Consider the following 17,589-nt stretch of genomic DNA (forward strand, 5'->3'; position numbering starts at 1 on the left):
AAAAGCACTAAATGATTTAGAAGTACAATAAGGATTCTATTATCTTTATTAAACCAGAACCAAATCAAAATATAACTCAGATATACATGTAAGCAGCACATTAAAAACAAACAGGAAACTGGAAATGAGAGCAGAGTAGCTCCAAAGTGTTATGTCTTGGAACAGGAACAAGTAAATAACTTCAGACTGCAATTAAAGAAGAAGAAAAGATCAGAGAAATAACCCACAGGTGTACAGATGAAGTAACTTTCAAGCTTGGCCCATCTTACCAAGTTTCACTATGAATAATAAAATGGAACTTAAACCAAATGGGGGGAAATCACTACTGTTCCCCATTATTACCGTAAATGCAAAGAAAAAAAAGTAGGTGGAGATCATGTTTCCAAGGCATCCCGTTAATCTGTTACATATCAACAGTCCCCAAAAGCCCCAAACGAAGAGAAATCCCCCCATTCATTGGCAGACTGCATGCCGCACTTCACGTTTTCTTCACCGCCATGCCCAGGCGTTGTGACGCCAAATGAAATTCTGACTTCTTTTTTCACATTTCCATTTCTGTTTATCAGATTTCCTGCCTGCCCCAAATTGTCTGTATCTCTGGCAATCTAAATCTTGATCCTTATACACAGTGGCTGGTGACTAATGTAAAAAGTAAAAGTTCCTCTTCAGGCGCCTCTCTCAACGTGTTCCAAAGTGCACTTCCTGGTGTCTAAGGCTCACTTGTCAGACTTGCACTTCTTCCAAACATATATATGGACATAAGAGTCCTGCTCAATCAGCCCAAAGGCTGTCCGGTCCACCATCCTATATTCTCACCGTGGCCAACATGAGGCCTATGAAATGCCCACAAACAGGACTGCATATAACAGCACTCTCTACCCACTTAGTATATTGGGCAAGTCAGATTCAAAGGCATACCATCTGACAATGGACTTAACCTTATCCTTCATGAATTGGTCTAATCCTTCTTTAAAGCCATCCAAGTTGGTTGCCATCACTATATCTAGAGAGAGAGAGGATTGTATAATTAAACTTTCTCCATCCTGTGTTCTAGCATTAGGAGAGGAGAAGGAAAACTTGTTTCTATCAACTTCCTCTTCTATCATGTCTGCCCCTTACTTGCTTTTTTCCTAAATTAAAAAGCTCAAAACTTTTCCTGATTAGGGGCAGGAGGCAGGGGACTCAGGCAAGGTTTCCTTCATGAGAATGTTGGACTCCAAAGTACGCACAACCTACACATTGCAAGAGCTGGTTTAGAACATGCCGGAAGTCAAACATCGGAACCCTCTGCTAGGCCCATAACCTACTGTCAGTAGATCATTGATGCCTGACCCAGCAAAACTGTAAAATCACCCCTACCTTGAGAAAGTAGCTGCCTGCATTAAAAAAAGGGGGAGCCCTCTCAGGTACAATCTTATGCCGGTTTATTGAAGATCTCATAAAGTTACAAACAGCATCATTTGAGACATCAAGCAGTAGATTACATACATGCATTGCCTACATGTAAAACACCTAGAATGGAAGGAATTGACAAGTGGTCCTGCTTAGACTGTGAGACAGTAATTTCTTATATAACGGCCCAGATACTAGCCACAAAAAAGCTGTTAATCAACACCAAGTAACTGCTTCTAGAAAAAAAACAACTTTGTAAAGCATTTATTGCACTGACGCTTTCAGGGAAGGTTAGGAATTTATACGCACTTTCATTGTAAGATCACCCACTTTTCCTTATTTAAGATATTCCACACCACAGATTCAGGCACCCATGTGGAGGGTCATGCCACTCAGAAGAAGCTGCTATGTGAAAAGCAATGATTTGGCATATGGACCTCACTGTGTGGCACTGAGTGCAAGACCTAGGCAAACCGGACATTAAAAACACGCCAAACCAAAGTCACCCTTAGATGGCTTGTGTTAACTTCACTGGGGCTACTCCCAGAATGAAAGAAAAAGTTTACGCTTAGGTCTTTGCAAAACTCAAGGGCTTTGTATAGCAAACATTTATATAATTCTATAAGATCTGACTCAGGGACATGGGTGGTGCTGTGGGTTAAACCAAAGAGCTTAGGACTTGCTGATCAGAAGGTCGGCGGTTCGAATCCCCGCAATGGGGTGAGTTCCCGTTGCTCGGTCCCTGCTCCTGCCAACCTAGCAGTTCGAAAGCACATCAAAGTGCAAGTAGATAAATAGGTACCGGCTCCAGGGGGAAGGTAAATGGTGTTTCCGTGTGCTGCTCTGGTTTGCCAGAAGCGGCTTAGTCATGCAGGCCACATGACCCGGAAGCTGTACGCCGGCTCCTTCAGCCAATAAAGCGAGATGAGCACCGCAACCCCAGAGTCGGCCACGACTGGACCTAATGGGGTCCCTTTACCTTTATAAGATCTGACTAACAAGATTGCAGCAGTGTGGCATACACTGTAAGTACCTCCATATACAGCAGGGACAGGGAACCTGTGGCCCTCCAGATGTTTAGGGATGTAACTCTCCACTGGCCAGGCTGGCTGTGGCTGATAGAAGATGAAATCCAACAGCCTGAGGTACACAGGCTTCCCATTCCTGATACAGAGCACTGTTGCTAGCTGAATTCCAGTGATATGGGTTAAAATTCAAATAGTGGGGGGTCAAACAAGATGCAAGAGAGGAGAAAGGTGATCATGAGTGACTGTCCATTTGATCAGAGGAACAACAGGAGAAGGCAGTGCTTAACTCTTCCCCCTCCAGATGTTTTCCTGCTCAAAATTCCATCCCCATCTGCTCCTCACTAGCTGAAAAGGGCAATTTCGAGAAGAAACTACTGGAGGGGAGAGGGTTAAGCTCCAATTTGTCCCCTGACATTTCCCTGATAAAACTGGAAGCCTCTCGTGACCACCCTCACATCTAAGTTGCATTAAGGGTCAGAACTCTGCTTGGCACTCCGTAAGGAACTCCTGGCATCCAAAACCATCTACCTCATAATCTCTCCCCTTCAGTTAAGACTACCATCCTTTCTTCTTTCAGTGAGGAAAAAATTGAATGTTGCTACAATTAAGGCTCATACATATTCACCTGTGTAGCTGAGCGAGGAACATGTTATTGACAAATAAAGAGCTTATCACTTTACCATCCAAACCAAACACATGTTGGTGCAAATTCTTTAATGAAGAATTACAAGTCACAATTCTGGTGTAATTTTTGTTGTTTTTAATGGGGTAGTAAATCATCGTGATATCTCTCAAAGTCCCAGGAAGGAGGCTGCCTGTGCTCTGATTTTACATTTTGCAAGTTTTATAATGTGAACAAATCTTAACTTGGCCAGATATGAACCACAGTTTTCGAGTCAGGAACTGTTTAAATCCAGCACCTTAAAAAACCAACCCCAAACTATTTGGTAGATATATTCTCTCTCTCTCTCTCTCTCTCTCCCAAAAGCACCACTCATCTCCCTCCCTCAATCCAAACCTGCCATACTATTGAGCTCATCATAGAATAGCAGAAATATTTTTAAATATTTGCGGGTCACCTTTTAGGTAACATAGCCATTAATATAGACTGGTCTTCTTCATGATTCTCAAGAACTCCTGTTCATCTATTTCACCATCGCCATCACGGTCAGCTTCATCTATCATTTCCTGTAAAAAAAAACGCTGAAGATTAAGCACTGACCTGGAAGCATCCAGCACTCATTTTGTTAAGTGTTTTCTCAGCTCCATTATAATGCCCAAAATTGAAATGCTTGATGAATAAATATCCTAAATACAAACAGCTAATTCTTTTGCCAAATGCCTTTGCTTATGTAGTCAAAACAGAACTGTTTAAACACAAGGTATCAGCGGGATTTGAAGACACTCATGTTTTCAGAACTACAAAAAATAGTCATATCTTTTTTTCTTTCTCTTGGGGTAAGGGGGGTGGGGGGCAAACTTCCAACAATCAGGACTGAGCATGTTCAGTTCTACAAAATGATCACTGCATGTTGCAGGAGTGCGGAGAATACCAGCAAGGGGAAAATAGAACAGCATAATCCGGAAGAGGTGATGGCTGAACAGGTGTTCTTCAGAGCCCTCTGAAATATGCACAAATACAATTAAACAGCCCAATGACCCCAGCTCCAACTATTACCCAACTATTTAAAATATGCAGCATCTATGAATAAAGGCTTAGCAAAGCAAAACATTTACCTGTAACTCTTCATCTGTTAAGTTTTCTCCAAGTTCCTTGGAAACTCTCTTTAGGTTCCTAAATGAAATCTTGCCTGTCCCATCATCATCAAATAATCGGAAAGCCTTTAGGATTTCTTCTTTGGTATCTTTTTCACTCTTTGAAGAAAAGGAAGGGGGAGAGAAGTAAAGGAAGAAGAAGTGCTGACTCTTACTCCAACTGCACAAAAGCAAATTTTATGTCTTACCATTTTTTGGGTCATCATAGTCAAAAAGTCTTCAAACTCTATGACACAGCTTCCTTCTTTCCCGATATCTGCTACCATCTTTCTAACTTCTTCTTTCTTTGGCTCAAAGCCAAGAGCACGCATTGCAACCTGTAACAGAAATGCAAACCACTTTTATACACACAAGTTGGTGTTGGAAACATAAGGGAGAGCCACCTGGAAGCTTGCGTGACTAATGGGCACCAGCTGATTAGCAAGACAGGAAGCTGCCTTAGACCAAGTCAGAAAAATGGTCCATCTACCTCAGTATTGTCAACACTGACTGGCCAGAGTTTCAGACTGGTATATATTTTTTCCAGTCCTATCTAGAGGTTGAAGCTGGGACCTTTTGCAAGCAAAGCAGATGCTCTATAACTGAGCTATGGTTGTTTCAGTTTGTGTATTAACAAGCTAAATTTTTATGTATGTAGAAATAGTTCTGAAGCAAGAAACAGGCAGCCTTCACTTACAATCCTGGGAGTATGCCTCACTAAAATCAATAGGGCTTACTTCCAAGTATACATGGTTAGGATCGCACTGGTGCATTCTCTAGTTATCTCTCGCTTGGACTACTGCAAGGGGGGGGGGCAAACTCCCAACAGTCAGGCTAGACCCAGACTACTGCAATGCACTCTATATGTGGGGCTATCTTTGAAGGTGACCCAGAAAATACAGCTAATCCAGAATGCGGCAGCTAGACTGGTGACTAGGAGCGGCCACCGAGACCATATAACACCAGTCTTGAAAGACCTACATTGGCTCCCAGTACGTTTCCGAGCACATTTCAAAGTGATGGTGTTGACCTTTAAAGCCCTAAACGGTCTCGGTCCAGTATACCTGAAGGAGCGTCTCCACCCCCATCGTTCTGCCCAGACACTGAGGTCTAGAGCTGAGGGCCTTCTGGCGGTTCCCTTGGTGCAAGAAGCCAAATTACAGGGAACCAGGCAGAGGGCCTTCTTGGTAGTGGCACCCACCCTGTGGAACGCCCTCCCACCAGATGTCAAAGAGAAAAATAACTACTAAACTTTTAGAAGACATCTGAAGGCAGCCCTGTTTAGGGAAGCTTTTAATGTTTAATAGGTTATTTGTATTTTAGTGTTCTGTTGGAAGCTGCCCAGAGTGGCTGGGGAAACCCAGCCAGGTGGGCAGGGTATAAATAAATTATTATTATTATTATTATTATTATTATTATTATTATTATTATTATTATTATTATTGGACCCCTGACAGTTAAGTCCAGTTGTGAGTGACTCTGGAGTTGTGGTGCTCAACTCGCATTACAGGTTGAGGGAGCCGGCGTTTGTCTGCTCCGCAGACAGTTTTTCCAGGTCATGTGGCCAGCATGACTAAGCTGCTTCTGGCGAACCAGAGCAGTGCACAGAAATGCCGTTTACCTTCCCGCCATAGCGGTACCTGTTTATCTACTTGCACTTTGACGTGCTTTCAAACTGCTAGGTTGGCAGGAGCAGGGACGGAGCAAAGGGAGTTCACCCCGTTGCGGGGATTCGAACCGCCGACCTTCTGATTGGCAAGCCCAAGGCTCAGTGGTTTACACCACAGCGCCACCCGTGTCCCTAGGATCACACTATAAATCACTAAAAGAATACACACACATACCTTTAATTCTTTAACGTCAATGGTGCCAGATCCATCTGTGTCAAACAAATCAAAAGCTTCCCGGACCTCCTGCTTTTGCTCCTCGGACAATTCATGTTTCAGTCCACTTTTCCTTCGCAGGTTAGCACCCAAGGTTGATCTTCTAAAACCGGATGCCTTTCATTAAGCGAGAGAAAGAGAGAATTTAAAAATATTATTTGCAGAAAGCTAAAAATAGAATGCGGGACGCGGGTGGCGCTGTGGGTAAAACCTCAGCGCCTAGGGCTTGCCGATCGCATGGTCAGCGGTTCGAATCCCCGCGGCGGGGTGAGCTCCCGTCGTTCGGTCCCAGCTTCTGCCAACCTAGCAGTTCGAAAGCACTCTTAAGTGCAAGTAGATAAATAGGTACCGCTTTATAGCAGGAAGTTAAACGGCATTTCCATGTGCTGCGCTGGTGCTGGCTTGCCAGAGCAGCTTCGTCACGCTGGCCATGTGACCCGGAGGTGTCTCCGGACAGCGCTGGCCCCCGACCTCTTAAGTGAGATGGGCGCACAACCCTAGAGTCGGACATGACTGGCCCGTACGGGCACGGGTACCTTTACCTTTACCTTTACCTAAAAATAGAATAATACATAGTTATCATATTCTAAAAAAAAAATTTATGTCTACATGTATTTGATTTGCCAAAGTTGCTAAAATTAAAGAGCCGAGGACTTTTGGGCCACAATTGTTTACCTCCCTGCTCCTCACTGTTCTGTATTGAAGTACCTATTATGACTACTCGTGCAAAGGTGTTCTCACAGGTCTATATTAGATATGTAGAAAGATCAGGCAATACAACCCCCTTCCCCCAGATCTGGCCCATCACATATTGGGGAGAAAGCACGCACAACTCCTTCCCTCCTTCCTAGCACACCAGCATCACCTGCCCCTCCCCATCTCTACCTGTGGGGATGGAATGTACAACGGCCGCCCACATGTGTACAGTTATCAATGCACATAAGCAAAAAGAAAAACATCAGGTTTGATTTTCCTATTAAAAGCAGGAAATTAAGCATGCACATAATAATCATCTACGCACATAGAATTGTGCAAGTGTCACTGGGTTTTTCCCGCCTCGCATATACCATGAAGGGCATGGCAGACGTGGTGGGTGGAGACAAGCTGCGCACACATGCTCACCTCCACAAACTGGGGAGATGCATTGTCCAAGCCAGCTCATTCAACAAATACATGGTTGCACATACACAGGCAGTCCAGCTGTGTTGAACCAGCCTTTGCCCCAAGGAAGCATGCAGCCGTGCCACCTCACCCTATGCATGTTTTCACCCGAGCCAAGAGGAGCTCTAAGTAGATAGGCACAGACCAGTACCTTTTAAAGCAGCTACTAAGCTCGCTTTTCACTTTCTCAACACCACTTCTGGAGGCACTTCTCTCTTCTGTTTGGCAGCCTTGCTTTGCACCCATTTTCACCTTCACCCCTGTGTCTATGCCTCCCCTCTTATTTTGTGCAATCCACCCCTGCACACAGCCCCTCCCATGCTAAGCTGGATCTTCTCCCCCCCCCCATATTAAACTACTAAGCTTCTTTTTCACCTACTGCCCACTTATTAAGCCCCCATCACCTGTTCTTCAAACACTTTCCAGCCCTTGTTTTCATTATCCTATGCCTTCTGCTCCCTTTTTTGCAACTCCCTTCATACCTATTTTCACCTTTACCCTGCATCCTCCTTCCACACAGAGCACACCCACTTTCATATCTCCTTGTCTATTTCGCAGCCTCCCTTTGCCCACACACTCCGTTATTATCTTCACCCTAACTCCTTTTTTCAACTCCTCCTTACACAGAGACCACATCCGTTCCCATGCTGTAGCCACTTTTGCTGTGATTATATAAATTGCTGTATCTTTAAGGCAAATAGAATCTTAGAGAAGCACACCTGCCAGTTACTTTGTTCAGTTAGAGAAGGTTCGGTTCAGTTGATAGATGTTGTACCTATACATACATGGGTGTTTATGCTTGCTAATAAAATACCTATTCTAAATGATTGCATTGAATCTGGAACTTCATGTTGAAAACAACACGTGGTACCAGGAATGAAATATATTGTGCTAAAGTACTGTGGAATATTTGAGGGCTCTGAATCCTTTTAACTCTTTCACACAGGGCAGCTGAGGAAAGGAAGAGGGAGAAAATTTGAGTACAAGAAAAAAAATGAGAGGCGCTGAAAGGAAAATGGCAGTTTTAAACAGTGGCAGAGGGCGACAGTGAGTGGAAAATTGAGGTTTTAAATAACAGAGGGAGATAACTGAGGGGGAAAGTGGTGGATTAAAACAAAGCTTCACAAAGGAGTGGAGAGAGGCTCTGTTGTCTTACCTTTTCGGTGTTTTGTATCCACCTCTGCTGTTTCTCCTTGTTAAAACCTTTTTTTGCAAATCTATTCAGACTTTTTCCACTTCTTCCCCCTCTCAGTATCCTTCCCTTCTAGTTCTCATGCCACAGCCACAGCTGTTGTGCAACCTGTCTTCTCTTTGACTCCCCTACCCCTACCCAACCACGACTTCATGCAAATCCAGGATTGTGATGTGACACTGCAAATCTTCTAGTGGAGGCTGTGTGATGGCGGTCTTACCATTATACACACACATGCACATTGTGTGAAGAAGGCATGTTGAATAGTGGCTGTTCAAACTGCCTCAGAGAAGGAATGCTGCTTGCTATTTGGAGGCAGGACACAAGTTTGCACAGACGTCTGGAGTGTCTGGGGCAAACCGAGCAGACCCAGTCACCCTGAAAGCCAAGTAACCCTTCCCCCAACTAAGTCTAAAAAGTGGAGAGGGGCAGGAAAGATGGGGGCTGGCGCAAGAGATCTAGGGCTTGGGCACTGCTGCCCCACAGTCTTCTAAATTTGAGATGGAGGCATCAGTTATAAAGCTAAATGGCACACTTACCTGCAAGGAACTCAGTGGGTCTTACTTCCCTGTAAACATTCAAAGGAGCATTGTGTGCTGTCAGATTCGTATTGGCGTTGTTTTTACTCGCCTCAGCTTATCATAGGAAACCGCGAGAAAACCACGAATAACATGATGGGTGGGGGGTGAGAGATGTTCCGGGGTGGGCAGGCTTTGAAGAGATTGGAATGGGCGGGCAAACAGACAGATTTACCAGCTCTGGTCCTCATAAGTAGCAGGCGGGAGCAGGCACTGTTTTATAATGCATGAAGAACTGCGGGCAGGAAGCACAACTCACCATTCTGTAAAGTCTGTCTCGCCCCGCGCTTGGTTCGCTCAACGAAGAGGCGGATGCCGACTCTTCAACCACCTGCGTTCTCTGACTCATGCCGCCCCGCCCCTAAAAGCTGACCACTGTCCAATGACAGAAGGGATTCCCGGCAAGCCCCGGCTCCTTTTCTCTTCCTAGGGCCAATCAGGCGGCAGGAGGGGAGTTGCGGGCCTTGTGACATCACGCAGAACGCTGTTGCCGTTTCTGGCTGGATACACAAACAAAGCGGAGGCGGTGTCCTGGCAACCGCCCCCGAGGGCGCCGCCGTACTGTTAACAGGGAGGCGAGAGAGCGGCCAAGGGCTTGATTTATGTCAGGAAGCTGGCCCCTTCTCTATTTGCACTGCGGAGTCCTGGAATAAGTGAGGGAGCAAAAAGGAGGAGGAAAATAAACTGCCTTTTAGCATGTGCAGAGTGTCTCTACTAGTACAAATCCCTTAGATGATAGTCACATTGACCCGGGTGGGGAGAACCCTGAACGCCATAGTGCGGTGATGCCAAAGTTGTGAGCAAGCTTTGGAGCTCTCCAGGACGCTTCTTTGGCGTGAATGTTAATACTGGACGTGGGTTGCGCAGGTATCAGAGAGCGAGGGAGGAACAAGAGAGTACAGGAGTCAGAACATGAGGTGAAAAGGCTTCAGTCTGCAGTCTGTCCCTGCAGTGGGTTCTCCCTGCACGCTTTATACATTAACCACGGCACGCGGTCCTCTTATGCGCCCGCTGACTTAAACGGGACCTGGCTCTCCGGGAAGTGCACCCAGTAATAAGGCTGCAGTTAATGTGGTTCCTGGGTGAGGAGAGTTTGAGCCGCAAACACTTCCACTTTGAGAAGCGAGTTCCAAGAATTGGCAGGCAAGCAGTCGCACTTTCTAATCCTTTCGGTGTTGGTGTTGCAAGTCGAGAGGAGGGTGAATACACGCACGCATGCACAGCGCACTTCTCTGAAATATTGCACTTAAACGATACTTTCAAGGCAGCATATTCAAACTAATTACAGTCAATACATTTCTTTTCTGTGAATCTACAAGAAAGAAATAGCGGTTATGACTGAGCACAGAGAAGCGCGGGGGAGGGAATCGATAAAGTCCAGTAGCAGCAATTCTTGTGCCTTCAAAAATTGTGTGTGTGTGGTCCCTTGCCTCTTCAGAGACCACCCAAAAATGCACGGGGGAAACCTCTGCCCTTTTGTATTCTCTGACTGGTCTCCAACCACTGCTCTTCCACAGCTCTCCCCGCCCCCTTTACTTTAGCATCCCCACTAACAGCAAGGGCTGGGTAAGGGCAAGGGCTTCAATACATGTTACTGAGCGTGCTCGGAGCTCAGGAGCATGCTCAGTAGAGTGCCTTGAATTCCGTCCGGGGCGGGCAAAAGAGTTGTGCTTGCAGGCTAGCGGGGGCTGGAGAGAGAGAGAGAAGCAAAAGCTGCCAGGAGCTCTGTGGAAGGGAGATGAACAGCTGATGCTCAGGCTCAAGGCACAGCGTGATGCCGTCTTTCAAAGGGGAACTTAAAGTTAAGCAGGTAATGTGTTTTTTTAGGGCGGTGTGCTGGGAAGTATTGGGCTATGGTGGTCCTGCTGCCCAGGGAGAGGGCAAGACCTACGCAGCCCTGTCTCCGGGTGCTAAGTGCAAGTGAGCCACCTGGCTGGCAGGGCAGGCGGGTTGTGCAAATAGCAACTGTGCCTTCCCTTGGGGGATGCAGCAGTATGGCTTGAGCCTGCTGGGCCCAGTTTCTTCCTACAGCACACAGCCCAGGCGGAGAGAGGGAGCAAGCAAAGGCGCTGGCGATTGCCCTGGCCACTTGCTGCGTTGCTTAGCGCAGCACAGAGCAGAGGATCCCGTAGTAAGCGATGGCACCCACTCAACAGGACTCAAGCCTTCCAGGAACCGCTACAGCTTAGTAGCAGCTGTTATGCACATGGACTTCCTGGGAAATTGAGGCCTTGGCGAGCTCTTCCTGCAAGCGTTGAATATTTTTACCAGGCATTACCTGGACACCACAAAGGACAGAAGAAAGGTACAGAGATAGGGCCACGTTCCCTTTATTTGTTCAACCCGTTATCCATCATAAACCAACAAGTTAATAACGCACATGAGTTTTAAAACCACTTGACCTGCAAGTTCATGCTACTTCAGAAATGGGAGATGTATTTATTTATTGCCTGGGGGCTATTTTGCCAGTTTATTGCCATGTGTGTGCCAAAATGCACCTGTGCACACACTCTTGAGCACACAAATGCACATTTGCAACAGCTAAAGTAGGATTTTGATTCTCTTGGCCTCTGACCTGGCATGCCATGGCAACCCTACAGATTATACTAATCTGTGTGTATGTGTGCACTCATTCAGGTAAAAAGTGTTGCTAAAGCATTCAAAACCAGGGAAATTTTCTGCCCTGGAAGAGGTGTTTCCTCAGGACATAATGGTGATTCTGAGAACTGCCTTGCCAAATAGAACACTTTGGAATCCTTTGGCGTGGCCAACTTAGATTCCACCCAGGGAACGGATCCAAATGCTACATCTAGTATCATCCCCTGTTTCTGCTTCTTATGTTACTTAGACAATTAAGGATTTGGTAGGTTTTGCAACAAAAAAATGATGCAAGTCCATTATTTTAATGGAGAAAGACATATATAGCCTCCCCCATTTCCTGTCCTTGCTCCTGTGATGTTCTCTTCCTAATAAAGTCCTCACAGTTTCTCTGGTAGTGGATGTGGCTTCTTTACCTTCCTTAATTCTAATGCTGGCATCTTAGTTTCCTGTTCTGCACCCACTTGGTATCCCCCAATATGTGAGAAGCATGGATTTTTATTTCCTTCAGGAAAATGGATAAGTTGATATACCACCTTGGAAACATTAAAAGTAAGATCCAACACTGTGGAATGGGTGAAGTAAGAGCTGGAAGACATTAAAAGGCAGAAGCAATAAGTCTTGTGTTTCATTTGTAGATGTCATGGCTTTCCGGAACATGAACAGAAAGAGGCATATTGGACTGCAGCAACTTTCAGCTTTGGCATCCACCGGAAGGACATTTTTAGGACCAGTGAAATCACCCAAATTTATTGTTGATGAATGTACTCCTGGTGGTGTGTTGGTTTGTTCTGCAGTAAGACTTCTTGAAAGCTTGGATTTAACTAGTGCAGTGGGACAGCTTCTTAATGAAGCCATCCAGGCACAGAACAAAGAATATAGAACTGGGACAACTACCCTGTTGTTTCTTGTCAGCATTTGGAGCAAGGCTGTACTTGAATGCCTTCAGCAGGGTGTTCCCCTTTCCATAGTGGTAGCTGAGATGTTTGAAGGCCTGAACTCTTGCATTGAACATCTGCAGTGCCTTACATTATCACTACACAACATGCAGCAAAGACTATATGATATCCCTATTAAATGTGATGACAAAGCCTCCAATGACATCTGTTCTGGCATTGCTGGAAAACAGGTAATTGAAATGAAAACTCCAGATACCAAATCCTACAATAGTTATTTGCTTGAACATCCTTATGATTATGCACAAGTATCAGAAGAAGAATCAGAAATTGCTACAATCCCAGAAGCAAATGCATGCTATTGTCAGGGAAAGTGTGCATGTCCAGGAGTATTGACTGCAGGCAGCAGAATTAGTTCACTAGGTAAATCAGTCGAAACCAGTTGTGGTTTTACAGTTTGCAAAACTGTGAGTCAGAAAAGCTTTAGTTTTCAAAGCTGTCCTTTGGGTTCCTCAGGCCGTAAGAAAATATCAAAAGTAACCCACTTCAGTAGGCACTTAAGCAGTGTAAAGGAAAGTCTTTCACTGCAACAAACCAATCAGCCGGCCAAATGCACAAAACCTTTTAATGGGTTAAGTGATTTGGGACAACTGGCAATGTCTTTGAGCCATGGAAATTGGCACACAATGAAACTGGTACAGGATATTCTCAGATGCCAGCTGCAGACTGCCAACAGTATGGCTGGTGTCTATCCTTTCCAATTTAATATTTCAGAAGTTGTGACATGTTGTTTACCAGGCATGTCTGAAAGTCATTCTTGTGTCTGTCCTGGGTACATCACTTTATTACACCCAGAGAAAGTTGCTGTTGCTAAGCAGCTCCAGGATAGGCCTCTTCGTATTATTCTTGCCGATGGTGACCTGAGCGAAACATACCACCATCTGGGGTTTAACAGGTCACAGAATGTAAGGATGTTCTTAGAAAGTCCAGCTGCGGAAGAGAACAGCTCAAGATTGTGGGTCAACTCCATGTTGGATATTCTGATTCAGTCCAGGGTAAATCTAATTTTGGTACGAGGCAACACATCAGCAAGTTTAGAAGAAAGATGCCTGCTGAATAAGATAGTGACAATTAACGGGGTAGCTGACAATGTATTGAAGGCTTTTAGTGATGTTACAAGAGCAGACAGAGTGACTTACCTCACCCAAGTGAATGAGCATTGCATAGGTGAGGGTGTCTATCTGAACCTCTGTGGAGCATTAAAGTTAAATTGGGTTGGATTGAATGGCCAAATGCCAGTTGCTTTAACAGCGAAAGGCATTCACCTGATAACAGCTGTGCTTAGTTGCCCAGTTATATCCAAGATGCAAGCCATCGAAGATCAGTTTTGGACCTGCGCTCACCGTGTGCATCATGCCCTTCTCGATCAAGCAGTCTTTCCAGGAGGTGGCACCGTGGAGCTCCTGTGTCTTGCTTATCTTGAGATTCTGGAGAAAGCAGCCAAGAATTCCAGGGAAGAAGGGTTTCATGATGGCCACTCTTGGCTTGCAAAAACTTCAGAGCAATATAAAGCTCTGGTGCTTAATGCTTTGTCACGTGGTTGGCACCAGTACATTTGTACCGTTATGTGTAACAGTGCAGACTCTGCATCGGAGCTTGAAGCCAGCACCTTTATACAACAGCATCTCAGGAAAGCAGCCTTGAGTGGTTTGCCATCCACCTACCTGCTGGATGAGTTTCAAAAGGGGGAGATGGGAACAGCAAGCCCTGAACATGGTGGGACATTTGAAAAGCCTCTGGAAGTATATGACAATGTTACTGCTAAAATGGAAGCATGGCGTAGAGCTCTAGATTTGGTGCTGTTAGTGCTTCAAACAGATGCTGAAATTATCACAGGGCCTAAGAGGGATCAGTTGCTAAAGTCGCAGGCCTCAAGTGAGTTCATGTTTTTGTAAGTAATGTGCAGGCCTGCATATGGTTATGTTAACAAGTATACCTGGCCAAGTTCAGAAGCAAAAAATATATGACGAGAATAAAATTCAGAATGATTCCTTCTTCGTTTTAGAAATCAAAATCCATTCCCAAAAAAGGACTCAAGTCTTGGAAGGGCACGTTCCTCATAATCTCCATTTAATCATAATTTCTTTTATTTTTTCCTAGATATTGCCATTAACCATAGATGTGTTATCAGTAAATTCCATTCATTTCAGCAGGACGTAAAATTGTGTGATAATCTTGGCTCCCTTCAAGCTGAACTATTTAAGGGCTCCATTCTAAAGTACAACTAGTTTGTTTCTTTTTTAAAATGATATAATTCTTCATTATAAATTTAGATGGTGCCTTTTAACCTTGTTTTAAGGCATGCAAATAAATTTAAGGTTATAAATTTGGAGGGGGGGCAGTATATCATTAGGTCACGTGGGTGTAGGCAATAAAGTGCCATTGAGATTTCTTTTTGGAAGTTCCAGTGGCTGTCCTTGAGGGGAAGATCTGTTAACACTTCTCCTGGGGACAGGGATTATTTGTTAAGCTACTCTGGGTATTGTAGTCTTGTGAGGGGAATAGTGACCTCCTAACAACTCTAAGCATCTTTAACAAACTACAGTTCCCAGGTTTCTTTGGGGGAAGCCCATGACTTTCAAGGAGTATAATACTGCTTTAAATGTATGGTACATATGAGGCCTTATCTCAGTTGTTGATGTTACCCACATTTGCCCACATTTGCCCATTTACCCACATGGGTCCTCAAAGGACCCATAAGATACTTCAAGGGGAGTTCAAATAAAGCCTCTCTGCAGCTTAACTCTGCCAAAACAACTCTTGTGCATCACATCTGTTGGAAGGAGTTGCTGACACAGGAACACCAGTGTATTACTCTAGCCTTGGATCCCAGCAGTAGTCTTGCTGTTGTTGGCATCCGTCTATCTTGAGAGGCGATGGAGTCAAACAAATGCATTAGTAGCCCTGAAGTGATATATCGGGGGCACAAGCCTGGGCAGTAGGTATGGAGGTACTGGGCTGCGCAGATGACAAGACCCCACTCTTGGCCTCGCTAATATGCATAAATTCAGAATTGTAGCATGTTCTATATGCACTATATTATAAAGTAGTGTTTGTTTCTGTTATTTTATTTATTTCTTACATTTGTATCCTATCTCTCCTCCAGTGAGCTCATGGTAGCGTATATAGTATCTCTGTCTCATTTCATCTTCACAAGAACCCTGTGTGGTTGGTTAGGCTGAGAGAGAACAACTGGTCCAAGGTTGCTCACCTAATCTCATGGCATGGATTTGAACCCAGATTATAGCTAACTGCATCTGACAGAGTAATTACAACTTGCCTCTAATAATTATTAGCTACCTGGTATCAAGTAGATTTCTTCTAAAGGCATGTTGACAAATAGGCATGTAAGTTTTTTCATGCTGTGACAAATAGCAGTTGTGGGGGGTTTTCATGAGGAAAATTGTGCCCCCCTCAAACCATGTTTGCAGTACAGATACCTCTTCCTCCTTGCAACAGCTGTCTGCAAAAAGCTTCTAGTGAGTGGAGATGCATTTCATTCATTTCCTCCATAACATTGCAGCCAACAAACCCTTTAAAACGACTTACCTTTAAAATGAGTAGTTCACACATCGTAGGAAGCTCTTGTGGAAAATGAACGTAAATGGTGGTAGCTGCATGATTTCCTGAGGCTGAAACCTTTCCAGCATGACACCAATGCCTGGCACCAGTTGTGTTAAGATCAGATTTATACGTGGCATAAACTGTGGTTCCTGTCTTGTACTCAGATGCATACATTTTTAAAGCATGACATTGGTAGCTCACAGTTTTCAAGTGTGGTTGGGAATTGGAAGCTACTTCAGACCCTGGAAAGTATGAAAAGCCTTCTATACTTAAAACAAACTATTTTGTGAGCCATCAACACCATAACTAATTCCACTAACATTCATTTCAGGAACAAGCAAATCCCAATGAAACTGAGGACTGGGGCTGACACTTTTAAAAAGGTCAGAGATGAGTGCAGCATTTCTTCGCTTGCATTTGTTATAATGCAAATGCAAACAAATATATTTGTTCACTTGTATTTGTTATTTGCTCTCTGATTGGACCTGGACTTAGGACCCCAGCAACACCCATGACTGAAGATTAGGTGATCTAGAGCTTGAAATAGGATATTGAAATGAGAGTGTCTTCTTTTTATCATCATCAATCATCATCATCATCATCATTACTATTCCTTTTAGCCAGCAGGTGGCAATCTACAGTTCTCTTGTATACTCGAACTCTAAACACATTGCAAAGAAGTCAGTCTAATTAAATCCAGTGAAGATATGCTCTATAGCATGGGTGTCCAAACTTTTTTCAAAGAGGGCCAGATTTTATGAAGTGAGCATGCATGAGGGCCGACCAAATAGTAACCCCAAATAATCAGACTAGAAAGAGCAGCATTAGATCACTGAGCAAAGAAGCTTTGTAATTGGTGGGTTCATGCTTCATGTTTTCTTGATATTCATTTTGGACAGTTGTCAAAGTCAAGAAATTCATTTCTGAGAATACAAAAGGTTCAGGGCTAATATTAAGGAAAGGCTTTGACCATCATACAGTAAGAATAGGTGGGAAATAATTTCACGGGCAATTCCAATTTAGAACAACTTGGTTTTCCATGAGGCTAAACACAGTTGGCAAAGGTTAGTTGTATCTGTCTGGTTATCACATAGAAGACAGTGATACCTGCCAAGCAATTGGTGGATTAAAAATTCAGCGCAGAACAAATGTAGAGATATTTCCCCAGTTCTTTGATTAGCACCTTTGTTATGTACTGAGTTGAATAGGATCCAAATGCAGCGGTCTGACTGGTCCTTGAACAATAGGATTCAGAATGCAGCAGTCTGATTGGTCCTAGAACAATGCAGCAGTATGATTGATCCGCAGGAGCCACCCAATCCAGCTCCAGATGGAAGTGAATCCGCAACCTGATTGGCCTACAGGAGAATTCCGGAATTAGCCAATCACGTGCGGCCCATTGTAAAAATAATGTACAGTGGTGCCCCGCAAGACGAATGCCTCGCAAGACGGAAAACTCGCTAGACGAAAGAGTTTTCCGTT

At 44.4% G+C, this 17,589-nt stretch overlaps 2 protein-coding genes across 3 annotated transcripts; one reads left to right on the top strand and one right to left on the bottom strand.

The window, feature by feature from the left end:
* Window positions 1-15: 15 nt before the first annotated feature.
* Window positions 16-9,389, bottom strand: LOC310686555 (uncharacterized protein). The gene is made up of 5 exons (XM_083460393.1): window positions 9,249-9,389; window positions 6,020-6,175; window positions 4,385-4,513; window positions 4,158-4,295; window positions 16-3,608 (listed from the first exon to the last, which is right to left on the bottom strand). The coding sequence occupies exons 1-5, from the start codon at window positions 9,336-9,338 to the stop codon at window positions 3,519-3,521; spliced, it is 603 nt and encodes a 200-aa protein (XP_083316519.1). The 5' UTR covers window positions 9,339-9,389; the 3' UTR covers window positions 16-3,518.
* Window positions 9,390-9,535: 146 nt separating this feature from the next.
* On the top strand, window positions 9,536-16,820 carry BBS12 (Bardet-Biedl syndrome 12). Of its 2 annotated transcripts, XM_083460336.1 has the most exons (3): window positions 10,555-10,799; window positions 12,226-14,418; window positions 16,439-16,820. In XM_083460336.1, the coding sequence occupies exons 2-3, from the start codon at window positions 12,231-12,233 to the stop codon at window positions 16,456-16,458; spliced, it is 2,208 nt and encodes a 735-aa protein (XP_083316462.1). In that variant the 5' UTR covers window positions 10,555-10,799; window positions 12,226-12,230; the 3' UTR covers window positions 16,459-16,820. The 2 variants fall into 2 exon arrangements, with proteins under 2 accessions (XP_083316463.1, XP_083316462.1); XM_083460337.1 differs by lacking the exons at window positions 10,555-10,799; window positions 16,439-16,820 and adding an exon at window positions 9,536-9,642 and having other exon boundaries at window positions 12,226-14,678.
* Window positions 16,821-17,589: the final 769 nt, after the last annotated feature.

Source organism: Podarcis liolepis (genome assembly GCF_965112155.1).
Source record: "Podarcis liolepis genome assembly, chromosome: 9".
Taxonomy (NCBI): domain Eukaryota; kingdom Metazoa; phylum Chordata; class Lepidosauria; order Squamata; family Lacertidae; genus Podarcis; species Podarcis liolepis.